The following is a 17,773-nucleotide window of genomic DNA, read 5'->3' as shown; positions in this document are numbered from 1 at the left end:
CAGGATACCACTGCAAGCCTTTTCCTTTTCGTTCCCACCACCCCTCCCACCTCACAGCTGGGAAAAACCCCCACATTTCAATAGCATCCAGAATGGCCCTTTGGAAGGATGACTGGCAGGTCCCGCCACACCTCTCTTGCTCACAGACCCAGTAAATCTGTTGCAAAGACTGGCTCCCTTTTTCACCAAAGCCGTGTTATTGCTTGTGGGTGCAAATGGACGAGAGAGAGAGAGAGAGAGAGAGAGAGAGAGAGAGAGAGAGAGAGAGAATCAAGTTTTTTAAATTACTCGAAGACAAAGGTGTAGCTCTGCAAACTGTTAAGCGGAGACCAAATGTCAATTTAATTCTCTCCTAATAGCCTGGCCTAATGTAAAAGCCTTCTCCTTATCCCAGTGGTCACTGTCAATTCTGGCTAAGTGTTCCCAATCCCTTATTAGCAGCACTAATCAAAGCGCCAGTGTCAGGAGAATCTGAGTGACAGTGTTTAAGATTTTTTAAGCCTTTCATTATTCCAACCATTCCAGCAAACATGCAAATGACCTTTTCCAGAATATAGGGTATATGCAATTCTACTAAGCCCCCTTCCACCTAGTGTCCCTCAACTCTGCATTTTTTTAACCACAGCAAACACAAAACTCTGAAAGAGGCTCTCATGGGATTTCGGATACCACTCCACTTTCCACATTTTCTTTCTTAGATTGACATATTTTTCTTTTTTTTTTTCTTTTTTTTTTTTTTTTTTTTAATTTTTTATTTATTTATGATAGTCACAGAGAGAGAGAGAGAGAGGCAGAGACACAGGCGGAGGGAGAAGCAGGCTCCATGCACCGAGAGCCTGATATGGGATTCGATCCCAGGTCTCCAGGATCACGCCCTGGGCCAAAGGCAGGCGCCAAACCGCTGCGCCACCCAGGGATCCCGACATATTTTTCTATACCACGTGATCCTAGAGATGGTGGGATATACCACAGCAGATATTTCCTAACACTGGAAAGTCTACCTTGCCCATAAATCATGCGATCCTTAGACTACAAGGAGAAAAATTATCTCACTGAGTTTCCCGAATGCAAACAAAGATTCTACAAATGGTAAGGAGGGAATAGAATAGCAAGGGGCCATAACATGCTTCTCATTGTAAATTCCCTTTAGCATTTTATTAAACATGATCCCCCAGAACAGGCAGGTAGAAATATATGGCACCATGGTGTTTTCCTGCTTAGAGTTTTCCCTTTCGTGGTAAATAAAGGATTATCAAACCAGTTCCCCCTCTGTTTTTATTTTATTTTTTAAATATTTTATTTATTTATTCACAAGAGACACACAGAGAGAGGCAGAGACATAGGCAGAGGGAGAAGGAAGCTCCCTCTGGTGAGCCCAATGTGGGACTTGATCCCAGGACCCCGGGATCATGACCTGAGCCGAAGGCAGACACTCAACCACTGAGCCACCCAGGTGCTCCCTGATTTGTTTTTAAATAACAAGATACAACTTCTCTTTGGGGTACTGTTTCCTCTTTAGGATATTTAATTTTGAAGAGCAACATTAGAAAATAATGCTGTGAAAATTCACAAACCTACTTCTTAAATAAACACATATGCTGTGGTCATGACCCTACCATCATGCTTTGCCTGAACAACCCAACTCCAAAGAGTTTATCAGTTGGTCAGAGACATTTGTATTTCTTTCCTCTTGGGTAGGTAGTGTTATGGGATTATGGTAAGAAAACAGAAATCACAGGCCCTCAAGGAGTTTATTCTCTCATCTTGGACACTACCAAAGGGTCAAGTAGACTTGAAAATAGAAACTCAGTGAGAGTCTGTTGCATTTCAAAAATCAAATCCATTATACTTTCTTTATATTTTTAAAGAGTTATATTCTGTAACCAAAGCAACAATAATAATTTCATTATACGTGGGCCAATGCCCCATGCAGGAAATTTTGATATTGTTACCAGATTTTAGAGGGATAAGACAAAGGAGTTGAGCTCAAAAGACAGGGGAATATGGGGCAAGAAAAGAAAAACAAGATGGCAAAGACTTTCTTTCTTTCTTTCTTTCTTTCTTTCTTTCTTTCTTTCTTTCTAGAGATGGGGAGAGAGATGTGGGGGAGGGGCAGAGGGAGAGGGAGAGAGAGTCCCAAGCAGGCTCCACACTGAGTGCAGAGCCCAATGCTGGGCTCAATCTCATGACCCTGAGATCATGACCTGAACTGAAATCAAAAGTCGGATGACTGAGCCACTGAGGTGCCCCATGTCTGGCTTTTAATTAAAGTCTACTCCAAAACTTAGCAAGCCCCATCTGCCCTTCTCCCAGTTCCAAGCTCATGTTTTTGGAAAAAAGAAAAGTTGCACATCAGACAAGAGGAAGGGATGAGGATGGGAAGAGGAGACGTGAGAGGTAGGGTGAAGAAACAGAAAACTTTTAGCCCTGGTCTGATCCCCAGGTCTTCCAAAGCTAAACTGAGGCCTGACAGGATGCTTTTCATTACAAGGGATCAGGTATAACACGCAAAGTGCCCCCTCCTTGCAAAGGTTACATAAAGTGCAACCTGCCACGTTGCTCCACGAGCATACATGTTTAAAGTCCTGAACACTGGTTAGAAAGGCTTAACTCCATTTCTCAATCCTTTTACATAGATATTCATTCATGCTTGCATGTATTCATTCATTCATTCATTCATTCATTCATTCATTCAATGAGTAGAGAGCCTGTGTATGAGCCAGGCACATAGCACTAAAAGACCATAAAACACACAATGTGGCCCCTATTGAAATAAAAACAAAACTAAAAACTGGTAACTGCTATGAAGGAGAGGTTTAAAAGTATGTTATAAATGCCAGAATGGGTGTGAGGAAATGATGTTCCAAAGAGGTGACGTCTAAGCTGAGATGCACAGAAAGAGCTTTCCAGGCAAAAGGAAGAGCAATGTTGAAATCCTAAAGTAAGAGACACGACAAGAAGAGCACAGTAGAGGTCTAAGAGGTGAAATGGGCAACAGTTAAGAGAAGGATGGGAAGTCCCTGCAAAGCGATGCAAGGGAGGGATAAGACCTAATGCGAGTGTATCAAGATCCCTGGCTGCTGGTGACCAAGGAAGGCTGAATGAAGCCAGCTGGCTTGTAGGACAGGTGTTAGAAAACTTTTTCTGTAAAGGGCCAAACGGAAATATTTCAGGCATTGTGAGCCAAGAGGCAAAATCACCGATGTTACGTAAGTATAATATAACAACAAAAAAAGATGACAAAACTTGACAAAAAATTTTAATTTTTAAGTTATTTCATTGGCTTTCAGCCACTGTAGCACAAAAGCAGCAGACAATATAAATGAAAAAGCATGGCTGCAGTCCAATAAAACCTTATTTATGAGCCGAAATTTGAATTTCATATAATTTCCATGTGTCATAGTGTTTCTCTTTGGATTTTTTTCAACCATTTGAAAAAGTAAAAACTATTCTTAGCTTGTGGGCTGTACAAAACTGGACAGCGGGCTCCATTCTTATTTGCCAACCTCTATTGTTGAAGACCCCACATCTGGATACATCTGATTGCTCAGAGTGTATTTGTTTTTGGCAGGTGATTTTTACAGAGCAGTGCTATGTATTTGTCGTTGCATCACAGCAAAGGCCTTGGGATATAACGTCATTCCATTATAGGTGATACTAAGATTACCATTTTATTTACTTATTTTTAAAGATTTTATTTATTTGAGAGAAAGAGGGAGAGCACACACACACACACACACACACACACACACACACACACAAGCAGGGGGAGGGGCAGAAGGAGAAGTAGAAGCATACTCTTCACAGAGAAGGGAGCCAGAGGGGTGGGGGGCTCAATCCCAAGGCCCCAAGATCACGACCTGAGCTGAAGGCAGACACCTACCAGACTGAGCCACCCAGGCGCCCCTAAGATTACAATTTTAATGGTACATTTTGCCGCTTTGTAATTACAAGTAATCTGGGTGATACTTAGAATCCTGTGAACATCCTGTTCCCCCAAAACCTTTCACTGAGTGGTTTTAGCTTTCACAGATGATCATGACACTTGCCTGAGTCAATCATGACACTGGAAGTTACAAAATAATTTTGATATGACTTTAAATGGCTTCCTACTATGCCATTATATGGATTACATAATCATTTTTTAACGCAATCTCCTGATGTGAAAATTTTAGATTCTTTTCTTTTTTGGTTGCTATTATAGGTGTTTAATTTATATCCTGTAGATAAATATTTATGTACACCTATCAGTAGTTTCTTTTTTTTTCTTGAAAATTCAGTCATTTGAGAGAGAGAGAGAGAGAGAGAGAGAGAGCACACAAGTGAGTGGGGAAGGGGCAGAGGGAGACAATCTTTAAGCAGACTCCTTGTTAAGTGTGAAGATGACTTGGGGCTTGATCTCAAAACCTTGAGATCATGACTTGAGCCAAAACCAAGAGTCAGATCCTTAACTCACCCTGAGCCACCCAGGCACCTCCATCTATTTCTTAGAGAAAATTACTTGGAGTGAAACTGGGTCATAGAGTATAGCCATTTTTTAAAGGGTTTTCATCTATATTAACAATTTGTGCTTTACGGAATTATACCAAGTTTTGTTCCCATTAAGAACGATTAGTGCTTGGTTCCTGACATTTAAGAGCCAACACTTAAAGAATACCATCATCAAACTGATAGATGAAAATGGTTTCTCATTATTTTAACTTGTGTTTATTCAATTATAGTGAGGTTGGAACATTTGTATTCCTTTCACCTGGTTGTATCCTGTACTCATTTTTCTATTCATCCTTTAAATATTGATCTATAAGAGCCCCTTCTATACTAAGGATGTTAATTCTTTGCCTTTAATATGCATTGTACATATTTTTCCCAGATTGTAGAAAAATGCACTTTAAAAATATTAAAATTTACATGATTATTTTCCTCCTCGAAAAAATTTAGGAATGGGGCAGGGAATGCAAAAAAATAACCAAATGTAGAATTATTTTTGTTTATTATTAACTTTAGCATCTTTAAAGTACTGCCTAATGAAACTTAAAATTTTATTGTCAATATTCCAAATTCTCTTCTGATCTTTGCTACATATATATATTATATAGCTGATTTCACTATGCACAGAATGTGTTTTGTTTTTAATCCATCATTCCATATCTGCTTTCCATAATCAGCACAGTTATAAATACAATTTTTAATTAACTAACTCTATGAAATAATGCAATTTTTAATTAACAGCATGACTTAATAAATTTCATTTAGTTCTCATAAACCATTTAAGATCCAATTTTTCATTAGAATAAATAGCATTGCTGTGAATATCTTTACATAAATTCCTTTTGATTCCTTTAGAGTTAAATTCTTAAGTCAATCTCAAAAACAAAACTACTCAATAACCAGAGGAAAAAGCACGATGCATTTAGGTTTTTATTGTTTTCTTCCAGAGAACACTCCAGAAAGACTCATTCAACATGTACTGAGTCCCAGGTATTTGAGTGTCATTGGCAGTGTTTAAAAGAGCTTATTTCCCCAAATCTCCAACAATATGGGTTTTGATAAGTTTATTTATTCTGGCTAAGTTTACAGTGTTGTGCATTGTGGTATCTGAAGTTCTTGGAAGTGGCACTTTGTCAGTGCAGGCAAGTCTGTGCAAGAGCCACGTGATAGTCCCATGTATACTTCCTTCACTTATAAACTCCATCTCCTTTATCAACTTTGTGGGATCAAATTCAGCAGTGGAATTCCAACACGTATTTCTATACTGGTTAGAGAGCTTTTAGATATAATTTACATTATGTGTTTTCTTTCCACTCTCTTCAAGAGCAAGAGCCAAGTTTGAGGCAGGTCTGTGTCCGTGGCACATCAGATATGGTCAGCGTGCAAAGCTAACATCATAGAGGGTGGCACCCAGGCATGCCCTCGCTCCCATCAGGGGAGGATGGCAGGTGAGGCTCTATTCCTGGCTTCCGCTGTTGGTTCATACCACCCCAGGCAGCCCTGCCTCTGCATGCCCACATCACCAATGCATCCGTATCCTTCATCTTCCACTAGAAACAGGAGCCGTGGTCAGTGCTAGACCTGGCTCTCTGCAGTGGCCCGTGGAATGAAGGCTGAGGGGTAAGAAATGCTCTAGGTTTTCCTCAGAAGAAAGGTTCATTGACAGCATTAAGCACAAATATTCTAAGATGACAGGGGAATGACTGCACTTCTGGGGAAGATTTGGCAAAGTCTTGAGACATTTTTGATTGGCACAATCGGGGGGTGCTACTGGCATCTAGGGAGTAGAGGCCAGGTATGTTCCTAAACAACCTACAATGCACAGAACAGCCCTCCATGACAAAAATTATCTGGACCTGAATGTCAGTGGTGCCAAGGTTGAGAAATCCCTCTTCTAAAACAAAGCAACTGCCCTCTGTGCCTCTCCTAAACCCAAACTATTAAACCGAAAAAGAGTATCCAGTAATACAAACTGCAATGGACTGAACTCTGACTTGTGTAGATAGGGAAATTTCCTTTGGGATTTATGTTTCACTGTGGCATTTCATAGGACGCTTCTCTTACGTGGGCCTAGAACTAGGCCACTGAAGCCCAAGCAACGTTACCACCATCCAGGTGGGCATTGGAAGCTGACTCTGCGGCACGGCCCACATTACTGTGCACTTGTCCCCATGGCCTCTCATCTGAGGTTTCCAGTGAGATGGGAGAGCCAGTTAGGGAGTCTCGGGAGGCCTGTATGGAGCAGCAGGAATCAGAGGAGAAATTATGCAGACGATTGTATGGGACACTGAGATGCTGCTGAGAAATAGGGAGAGAAACACCTGGCCAGGCTGGCTTGGAATCAGACCCTGGAGCCCCCAGAGCCAGCTCCTAAGATGGGGAGCTAGGTGGTGGCCGGTTCTGAACATTTAAAACCCTTCTGCTCAGGTGTATCCAAAGCAGCTTATGCTCAACAGTAACCCAGACTGAAAAACAACAGGTCTTACCGGGGGCGCTGGTGGTGGGGGAGGAGGAGGGGCCCCCAGCGGTGGGGGAGGGGGAGGCAGAGGAGGAGGTGGTGGCGGCGGTGGCACCGGCATATGTCACAGCGTTGGCGTCTCTTTGCTTCTGAATGGTCCCAAGAGAACGGTTTCTGCTCTGAAAGGGAGAAAAGAGATAGTTTTCAACTTGAGTGTCTTTATTCATGCGCAGGTAGCACGCATCATGCAGACCCAGGCGAAGAATGGACAGCTTTTTCCTTTCTCTTGTCCACTCATTCATTCTTCCTCCCATTCACTCTTTCAACAAATACCAAACGCCCGCTGTGGGGCCGGCATTGGGTCAAGTGCTGGAAACAAAAGAAGTAGCTAGATTTTAGAGAGACTTAGGTAATAAAACTGATGAAATCTAGCTATTTATGTCTCAATAGAAATAGAATATATAAATATGTCAGTGGCAACACCTCATTCCATAACGATTTTTCCAAACAGCTGCATCCTATCTGCTTAGCATTAAACTTTCTCGCTTTTTCCTTTCTGATGCAGTTTAAAAATATTCTGTACATACTCCCATTTTCCTAAGCAGAGCAAATGGAATGAAATTTAACCTTTCTGAATGTCACGGGCTCAACGTTACTCACGATGCCAGCCTTGAACAAGGCTTGCAAAGTGCATTAATCATTTTCCTGCTTCCTTCTCTTCTGCTTTTACTCTTCTTGCCGTTGCCGGGCTGCTGTTTCTATACAATCTGGTATTTGCTACAGACAGGGCTTTGGGGAACAATCCTGCAAATATGGTTATGTTGCAAACAGTTAATATTAGAGGATGTATGATCTCCAAATAAATGTGGTATTTCTCTGTGGAGTGGGTGGTGTGTGTGTGTGTGTGTCTTAGAATCCACATCAAGACACGCTGAAAAAGCTTAAAATGTATACTAAGGAAAAATCCCACAGTTTACAAGAATGAGGAAAACCTATAGAAGAATCTAACAATTTAAGTGGCAACAAAAATAAACATCAATCTTAGGCCGGGGTGGTTTTGTGATCCTTCTGTCTCTGTAGTTAGTGGAAGGCCAGAGCAAGGCCCATGCCTGTTTCTTTAGCTTTAAACTCCTATGGTTTGTATTATTTAATGGTAATATTCTTATCTCTTAGAGGTAAAAAGCAATTATGTAACTTGGAACTTTGTTCCTAACCTAGTCCCCTGGATTTTGCTTACTTCACACACATTCTCTTCACCTTTGTGTAGAGTGGCTGCCATGTGACCGGCTAATCACAGTAATTTCCACATCAAGCCTCTGAGGTCAGTAGTTTAATCCCAATTTTATAGGTAAGAAAACTGACATTCAGCAATGTTAAGTACTTTGTCCCAAATCCCACACAGAGAGTCATGGGTGGACCTGGGACTGGAACCCAGGCTTCCCAAGCTCTAAAGTCCAGCCTCTTCTCAACATGATTTTTTTTGTGTGTGGCAAAATGTGCATACTATAAAATGTATCATTTTCATAACTGCAAAGTGTACAATTCAGTGACATCAAGTACTTTCACAATGTTGTACAATCATCACCACTATCATTTCCAGAATTATTCATCATCCCAACAAGTGCCCATTAAATAATAACTTTCCCCATTCCTCCTCCCCTAGCCCCTGGTAACTTCTAGCCTACTTTTAGTGTGAATTTGCTTATTCTAGGTACCTCAAATATAATATTTGTCCCTTTGTGTCTGGCTTATTTGTCTTCAAGTTTCATTCATGTTGTAGCATGTGCCAGAATTTCCTTCCTTAATTGTACGTATGCACCCACCACATTTTGTCTATCCATTCATCTGTTGTTGATAGATATTTGGGTTGCTTTCACCTTTTGAGTACTGTGAATATAACTATGAACATCAATATACAAGTATCTCTTCAAGACCCTGCTTTCAATTCTTTTGGGCATATACCTAGGAATAGAATTGCTGGATCATATGGTACTGCCTTGTTTTCAGCAGGGTTAAGAACCCCCTAAAATTGTACAAAAAATTTAATGTGATGGGGCAACCTGGGGGGCTCAGTTGGTTGAGAATATTACTTTTGATTTTGGCTCAGGTCATGATCTCAGGGTTGTGAGATCAAGCCTTGTATTGGGGTCTTCACTCATCAGGGAGTCTACTTGAGATTCTCTTTCTTCCTCTCCCCTTGTCTCACTTCCCACGCATGCACTCACTCTCTCTCAAATACATTATATAAAAAAATTTAAAGTGGTATAAGATATACACATAAGTTACACTTTCATGTGGAAAGAGTCCATGATAGTTTTTATAAGAGTTCCAAAGAGGTGCATGAGCTGATCACCTTAGGAGACCACAATTTTCTTTTTTTTTTTTTTAAGATTTTATTAATTTATTCATACACACACACACACACAGAGGCAGAGACACAGGCAGAGGGAGAAGCAGGCTCCATGCAGAGAGCCTGCCGTGGGACTCCATCCAGGGTCTCCAGGATCATGCCCTGGGCTGCAGGCGGCGCTAAACTGCTGCGCCACCCAGGCTGCCCAAGACCACAATTTTCTTATAAAGTATTCCCCTGAAAGTTACTAGCACCTGATAATTTCTGTGTCACCCTTTCTTTCCTTGATAGTAAAACAGGAACAGAAAGACTGAAAAAAATAATATTCATCAGAGTCCAGAGAATAAAACTTTATTAAAATTGAGCAGAGATGTCAGTTGGTAGTAGATATTTCTTCTAAGTAGCATCAATATTATCTTATTATACAATAAAACAAACTGTGTGTATTAGTCGGATAAAGCTGGTGTTTTACTATTTTACTGGCTGAATGCTAAAGGAAGTTGGATGTGAGCTCAGTTTAGTTGGAACAAAGATGAAAGATCAGCTATTTGTGTTTTAACAATTTCTTTCATGAAAGGCATTGGGTATATATCTCTTTGTGATCCTTAATTCAGTGGCAAAATAATTTCAGTCAAAACTTTACAATAGGGATTAAAGGGCTGGCTGAAGTATCACAGAACAAGAAAACATAGAGGTCTCATTAAATGAGGATTACATCTTTTAAGCAAGACAGATGAGAGGAGTCAGACCTGCTTCCCTTGGTGAAGAACTGGAAAGGGATTAGGAAAGTAACTTTAGAAACTTAAATGTCACTTACCTAAGGTCATTTATTTAAGAAAAAAATGGCCACAGGAAGGAATTAAGGAGAACTGTGGCAGAACTATTCATGCAACCCCTTAGCTCACAGCTGGATTATATCTCCTAGCGTCCTCTGTGGTTAGATGTGACCATGTGACTGAGCTCTGGCCAACAGAATGAAGGCAGCCGTGATGTCTTCCATGAGGCCCATAAAGACTTTCTACCCACAGTTTTCCTCTCTTCCTCCATCCACTGGCTGGAAGGAAAGGTCTGATATGTGGGCACAGCCACAAGATATAAGAAATCTGGGTTCCTGACTCATCTCTTTAAGGCCATCCACCAAATCCTTTATTGGACTTTACAAAAATGAAAAACTACTGTGTTACGTCATGCAGAGTCTGGAGTTTAAATGTATACAGCCACTAATTTTTAAGTTGCCCAACACAGGAACTTAATAGAATAGAGCCAATTCTCATTATTTGCAGTAGTTATATTCTATAAAGTTGCCAGAGACACTGAGTTGGCAAATACTGAACCACTGTTCTTCACAGAAACACAAAGAGTTAGACTCCTCTGGACGTTTAGTCACAAGGCTTTTGTGAATTCACTAATACAGATTCTGGTTTTATGTGTATTCCTGCTATAAGACACCTCATTTCATATATATTGTTGGTACATTAACTTGAACTCCATGCCAACAGCATTATACCTCATGCCTAGATGAAGGTTCTCTAACACATTTTTTTTTAAAGATTTTATTTGTTTATTCATGAGACACACAGAGGCAGAGACACAGGCAGAGGGAGAAGCAGGCTCCCCATAGGAAGCCCGATGTGGGACTCGATCTCAGGACCCTGGGATCACGACCTGAGTTGAAGGCAGATGCTCAACCACTGAGCCGCCCAGGTGCCCTCTCTACCACATTTTCTCTATAAAGCATAACACAGCCTTTCTGTGCACAACACTAGATCTCACTTCAGCATTATATTTGGGAGGGGCCATTTAAACCAGCAAACTCACCAACAACAAGCACACAAATCCAAAAAACATGGCACTAAATAGGATGTGCAAAGAACACTGGTTTACAGCGTGAGAACTGGAGCAAGCATGCAGAGTGCCGCCTCGTTGGACCTCAGCTGGGAAGCACGTGTGCACGGGGAGGCCCCAGGTTTCCCCCCACTCTGTATGTGACAGTGCCCATGAATACTGACTTTGGGGTTGCAAATAGAGTTCAACGAGTAGGTGACTAGCAACCTATGGAATCCGTGAATAATGAGGATCGACCGGATAACTTTCTGAACCCCCTGTATGGGCTCAGCACTGCATCAGGTACTTATAACACACTGTCCCGTTTAATGCCCTCAACAACTCTATGGTAGGCACTGGCATTTCCTATGATAGAGAACCGAATTTTATCTCAGAGACATTACTGGTTTCCTCCAAGTTTCAGAAAGAGTAACAGAGATGAGTTAAAGCTCTGGCCTCTCTGATCCAAAACCTCACTTCTTGGTTTTAATAACTTGGTATCATCCAGGTCATATTATCTGCTTCCATTATGCAAAGATTTTTAAATATTCCTGAGACCCTCAGGTGAAAAGGACCTCATATAGGTAAGCATAATTCTTGCACTTGCTCCTCCTGAGCCTAGGCATCCTTGCTGTCCTTTCAATTTTATTTTGAGAAATCTGAGAGTAATCAGGTGCCACTGGGCTTCTGTCTTGCTGAACTCCCTGGGATGATGTTTCAAACTCTAGGATTAGAGGGTATTTTTACATGTGGTACTTGATGGCTTTGAAGGCTTTTTCTTGACAGATAAAATAATTAAGCAATTACCTAGAGAAGTATTTGTTAGAATCTGACAGTTCAGAATGCAGAGCTCCAGGAAGTCACAGGCTGTACCATGAGCTCTTTGAAGCTTTGTGCTCTCTCGACACACTTAAAACTGTTATTTTGCTCTGTAATGTATTAAAAAAAAAATGCCGAGGATAAAAAAAGCCAGATTCTCAAAGGCTTTTGTGTTTTCTCCCGACTCATGAAATAACTCTGAAAAACAGTGCTGAGACGCAGGTTAGATATCCAAACACCCTTAGAAGGTGTGGAGGGCGGCAAAACTAATGCCACTTCCACGTGAGAGCACCCCCCGCCCCAGTACAGGGGACAGTGCTGCTCTCAGGGTCACACAGGTGTGCTTTTCCCAGTTGTGTGGCCTTGATCAAGTCACTTAGCCCCAGGGGGTCTCATTTTCTACCTGTAAACTGTCTAGAATGCTTAACTCTCGGTTGGTCGTCGGGACTAAAACAAAGACTGTACATGAAGAGCATTACAGAGGTCTTGACAGGCAGCAGGTGCTTAACTGGAAGCTATATTTATCAGCATCACACCACCACCTGCATCCCCACAAATAATTACAATAAAAGGTGGAGCGGGACACATGTCCCAAGAGGCTGTGGAGCGCTCAGGAATGTCACCATCAATTCCAATATGAGGAGGGCCGGGGGGGGGGGCAGTAGATAAATGTTGGGTAGAAGCTATGGCATTCTTCAGCAGGTGACAAGGTGGCTACAGGAGGCTGTTCTAGTTAGGGAGGGTAGCATATGAGCAGAGACGGAGAAGGGGGAGAAAGCAAGCCTGGGAGGCTCTGTATGTAGGGGAGAGGGGAGAAGAGAAAAAAGGCCAGAATCACAGAGGGGCTGAAATGACACTACACTATTCTACAAGTATCTCTTCTCTCAGGTAGGGGTGGACATGTGTCTTGTTGTGGCCATCCACCATCTCCTCAGGCATCGGAAAAGAGTTCAAAAGATGGTGGACTTCTCAGAGGAGTCCTTGGAAGAAAAAAAAAAAGGAGCGTATAGAAGCCAGGAGCCAGGAGCTCCCTTTCCCAGCATCCCTTGCAGGCAGGGAGCTGATTTGTGACTCAGTGGTCACAACAGTGGAAGGACAAGGTGTGGAGGGGCCCTGGCTCACAGGAGTGACAGCGTGGGTCTGCAGCTGGAGGCCCCCCTTCAGTGGGAATGCAAACCCAGTATGGCCACATCCTTCCGGTTTTCCCCCCAAAGCCCCAAATCCAGATTTTGGTGTGAAGTCCAGTTTTGAAACGTCAGTAACTAATTCAAAAAGTGTTTTTAAAAATCACTGGGCCAACAGAACATACCTGCAGGTCATACAGGATCCATGGACTGCCATAGTACAACCTCTCTACCAGGAGCTAGTGGGGTTGGGAGTGTGGGGGTGGGTGATGAACCCTCCCTCCCACCCTTCCTTCCTTCCGCACCTGATTCAGAAATAGACGTGGAGTGGGCTTGCTTAGCTTGTTAAAATAAAAAGTTCTGTATGTATATATACACCAACTGAGCTTTATCAGAGAGAAATCGCTTATGGTAAACAAGTTTACACACTAGTTGCTTTTGACTAAACTATACGCTCCTTTTTTTTTTCTTCCAAGAGTAGTTTGTCAGATTACAGTTGTTGACAAGTAGAATGTGTACCTATTTTTAAAATATAAGCAAGGAGGGTTACTGCTACTATTTGACAAAAGTTCCTTCTGCTGGTTCTTAAAATACATCTCAGTAGGAATCTGAAAATAAACTTCTCTGTGCACTCATGACTTTTTATGTCGTGCCGTTGTCCCATTGAGTCTCTTATTTGGCTGTGAAATGAGGGAGTCAGGCAGAGATTTCTCACCTCTGAGCTAATAAAGGTGAAGGAGCCCCAGGTGACAAACAACTGCTCACATGATGGTCTCAGCAGGGTACTACAGGTCCGTCATTTAGTTATCAAAGGTGCCTTGTGGCCAGGAAATCACAGCCCACAGTCCCATGAGCATACAAGGCACAAATAAAAGGTTTCTTGAAAGATAGGGGCACCTGGGTGGCTCAACTGGTTAAGCGTCTGCCTTCGGCTCAGGTCATGATCCCAGGGTCCTGGGATGAAGCTCCATGTGGGGCTCCCTCCTCAGTGAGGAGCCTGCTTCTCTCTCTCCCTCTGCCTGCTGCTTTCCCTTGCTTGTGCTGTCTTTCGCTCTCTCTCTGTGTCAAATAAATAAATAAAATCTTAAAGCAAAAGAAAGAAAGAAAAACACATGGCAAAGTTGCCAAAAAAAAAAAAAGTTGCCAAAGCTATAAGGAAAATAATAAAGAAAATTAAAAAAAAAATCTCTCCTGGTGACAGTGAAAATGATTTAGGAGTGTTTACTTTCTGCTGTCCCTTCCTCATTGTGTGATGAGTGAATGCTCTGGGCATAGCCTTCTCTTAGGACTTCCCACCCATAAGATCTCACATCCCACACGTCACCTCTCCTAGTTAACATTGTCCTGGTTTAGGCCAAATGGAAATTGATACCCTCAATCTCCTCAATGGTATAAAAGTCCTGGAAATATTCAGCCTCTTTGGGGAGTTGGGGCATGTTGGGCTGAATAAGCAGGGAAGCAGGGGACACGGGGAGGGGGAAATAAAAAACACAGGTTAAAAAAAAATCCTTGACCATTTATGTTCTGGAGAATAGTAAAACAAGTTAGCTCTGCGATAGCTGTTACTATGTATCAGATCTTGTTCTTAAGGTTCTTTGTATATCAACAGATTTGAGCCCCACAACAGCCCAATCAGATTAAGCGCTACAATTGTCCCCATACTTCAGATGAGGAAACTGAAGCACAGAAGGGTTAAGAAATCTACCCAAAGTCACACAATGAATTAGCGGAGGAGCTGGCATTCAAACCTAGGGTGTCTGTCTCCAGAGTCCATGCTCTTAAGCCCAAGGTAACTTAAGTCACTTAAAAACACATGGGTTTTACTTTGCAAAATAGGAAGGAGGGTCCTCAACAAGTTAAAAATAGAGCTACCCTATGACACAGCAATTGCACTACTAGGTATTTATTCAAAGGATACATAGTGATCAAAGGGGACCTGCACCCCAATGTCATAGCAGCAATGTCCACAATAGCTAAACTATGGAAAGAGCCCATATGTCCATTGACAGATGAATGGATAAAGAATATGCGGTATATATATAGACACACACACACACACACACACACACACACAATGGAGTATTACTCAGCCACGGGAAAGAATGAAATCTTGCCATTTGCAACTAGGTGAATGGAACTAGAGGGTATTATGCTAAGTGAAGTAAGTCAGAGAGAGACAAATACCATATAATTTTATTCATATGTGGAATTTAAGAAACAAAACAGATGAACACAGGGGGAGGGAAGGAAAAATAAGATAAAAATAGAGAGGGAGGAAAACCAAAAGAGATGCAGAACTCTAGGAAACAAACTGAGGGTTGCTGGAGGCGAGGTGGGTGGGGAGATGGGAAAACTAGGTGGTGGGCATTAAGGAGGGCGCTTGATGGAATGAGCACTGGGTGTTATAGGTAGCTGATGAATCAGTAAATTCTACCCCAGTGACTAGTAATACAGTATATTTTAACAAAATTGAATTTAAAGAATTTAAAATAAAAAAAATTTAAAAATTTGTAAAAGGTTTTTATAGTTTTTGTCACATCCACATACCACCTGAACTTTCTTTTAGCTAGATACATTTATTTTGCAGAAGAAACTTTAAATTATCGCTATAAATGGAAAACCAAAATCATCTTCCATACATAGAAAGTAATAAAAAAGTGAATGCAATAATTGTTAAAATGTTGTCTATATACATTTCCATAATGTATATAGAAAGTAATACATAAATAGAAAGCAATAAAAAAGTGAATGTAATAATTGTTAAAATGTTGTCTATATACCATTCTCAATGCATTTCATGTTTCCCTGGTGATACTTAAGCCTTTGTGCTTTGGGAAACTGATCTACAGCGATGCTCCCCAAACTTTAATGGAGAATGAATCACGGTGGGGGTGGGGGGGGGTGGATCTTATGAAAATGTAGATTCTCATTCAGTAGTCTGAGTGGGTCCTAAAATTCTGTATTTCTAACAAGCTTCCAGGTCAACGCTGCGGGTCTGGAGACCACACTTTGAGTAGTTCTAGAATGTGGAAACATGTAAGCAAGGCACAGTGTCCATCCCAGACCTCCTGAATTAGAATATTTGGGAGAATCTTCTCAACAAGTGATTTTATACCTGCTCAAGTTTGTAAAGCTCTGTTGCAGAATATCAAGGCTGCTGAAATTCTCTGCCCTACACCATTGGGACACTGTGTCCTTTACTGAAAGGCTCTTTTTCTATAGACTCATTTAATCCACGAATGGATCCAGCCTGCTGGATGGATTCTCATACTGTATGAGAATTGGAACTGACACACAAACGTGAAAGGGAAACCACACCGAGTGTCCATTCACTCTCACCGAGGTGATGGGAAGGATTTCTAACACCTGGGAAACACCGCCCTGATGACAATAGTTCCTGAAGCTGAATCTGCTCAGGCCTGATCGGACATTGTAGTTAATTATCTGGTGAAATGCTGAAAGGATTAATATAGTCTTGTCTACTTGAGTTCTAAAATTAAGATATACATTAACCACAATCTAATATGAAACCTAGCAAGTCATGCCTACAATGAGCTCATAAATTAGTTTCCGTTTATAAGACTCTTAACTGAAACACAAATTTGTTCCCAGATCATTCATTGAACATGCTATGGTTTTTGGACATATTTGGTGAAGGGAAAAAATGGAAATATTGATTATATTTATCATTGACTCCGGTATTTAAATTATAGCTAACTGTGACGAAAATCATTGTGTGCGCAGTTCCCAAGGCTGAAAGGAGAAAATATTGATTTCCTGTCTTTTTTTTTTTTTTTGCTGCCTTTAAACGAGCTAAAAGAAGAACGAGGCTAATTAAAAATACATAATATTAATCACACATTTATAAGTAAGCCTCATTTCATATAACTGTTATGCTTCTGCAAAATGGCATCTCTAATTTTGGAAAATCAAGGAATTCTTTAAGTATACAAAAGGAATTTATTATGCAATGGAAACCCGTAATCGATATTATAAAATAATGAGTCATTTTACACAATAAATTACCACCTCTTTTCTTAATTTATTTGATGACACTAGATTTTATGATGAGGGAGTTTTTTACTCTCTAAGGCTAAGGTGGTAACTTTTCACTTAGGATGGTGAACCCTCCTGAAAATGACTTTTTGAAAACCACTGAGGAAATAATGTGAAGACAGGAGGTGGCACAGGGTTCAAGGCTACAAGATAAATCCTTCCTTTTCAAGTTTCACTTCTGAGACTTTAAGTCTTTTCACCTTATTCGTACTGCTCCGGCTTGGGCCAGAAAAGGACCATGCAGATTGTGGCCCCTGTAGTCTCTTGTCCACCTTAACGTTCTGCTAGAGCCTCAAACAGTCGGTGGCAAGGAGCCATCATCCCTCACCAGGCTGATCCTTTCCTATGGCAGCAAGCACAGGTCAGTGATAGCCAAGTGACCAGAGGGTGTACCTCTCAGGCCAAGGGGCATCATTCCCTGCTTTACCACATACCCCTTTCCATGGAGGCAATTTCTACATCTCGTTTTCCACTCTGTTCTATGCATCCTATACTTTACCCACACCACATCTGTGACATCTTCTTACATACCTTTTCTATCTCAGCGTCTTTGTCCATGATATTCAGGCTGTGTATGACAGCCTTTGACACCTGAAAAATTCCTACTGATCCTTTAAAACACTCTCAGGTGCCCACTGCTCTGCAGGGAGATCC

General features: G+C 41.4%; 1 protein-coding gene across 1 annotated transcript in view; it reads right to left on the bottom strand.

Annotated features, from left to right (window-relative positions):
- The window catches only part of WIPF3 (WAS/WASL interacting protein family member 3), an 82,562-nt gene that overhangs the window by 56,351 nt on the left and 8,438 nt on the right, over window positions 1–17,773 (bottom strand). Inside the window, exon 2 of the mRNA XM_041728189.1 lies at window positions 6,975–7,125. Within this exon, the coding sequence (XP_041584123.1) occupies window positions 6,975–7,067 (93 nt within the window). The 5' untranslated portion in view covers window positions 7,068–7,125. The remainder of the gene's footprint in view (window positions 1–6,974; window positions 7,126–17,773) is intronic.

This window comes from Vulpes lagopus, chromosome 13 (genome assembly GCF_018345385.1).
Source record: "Vulpes lagopus strain Blue_001 chromosome 13, ASM1834538v1, whole genome shotgun sequence".
In the NCBI taxonomy this organism is placed as follows: Eukaryota; Metazoa; Chordata; class Mammalia; order Carnivora; family Canidae; genus Vulpes; species Vulpes lagopus.
This window is presented reverse-complemented; position numbering and strand designations above follow the sequence as displayed.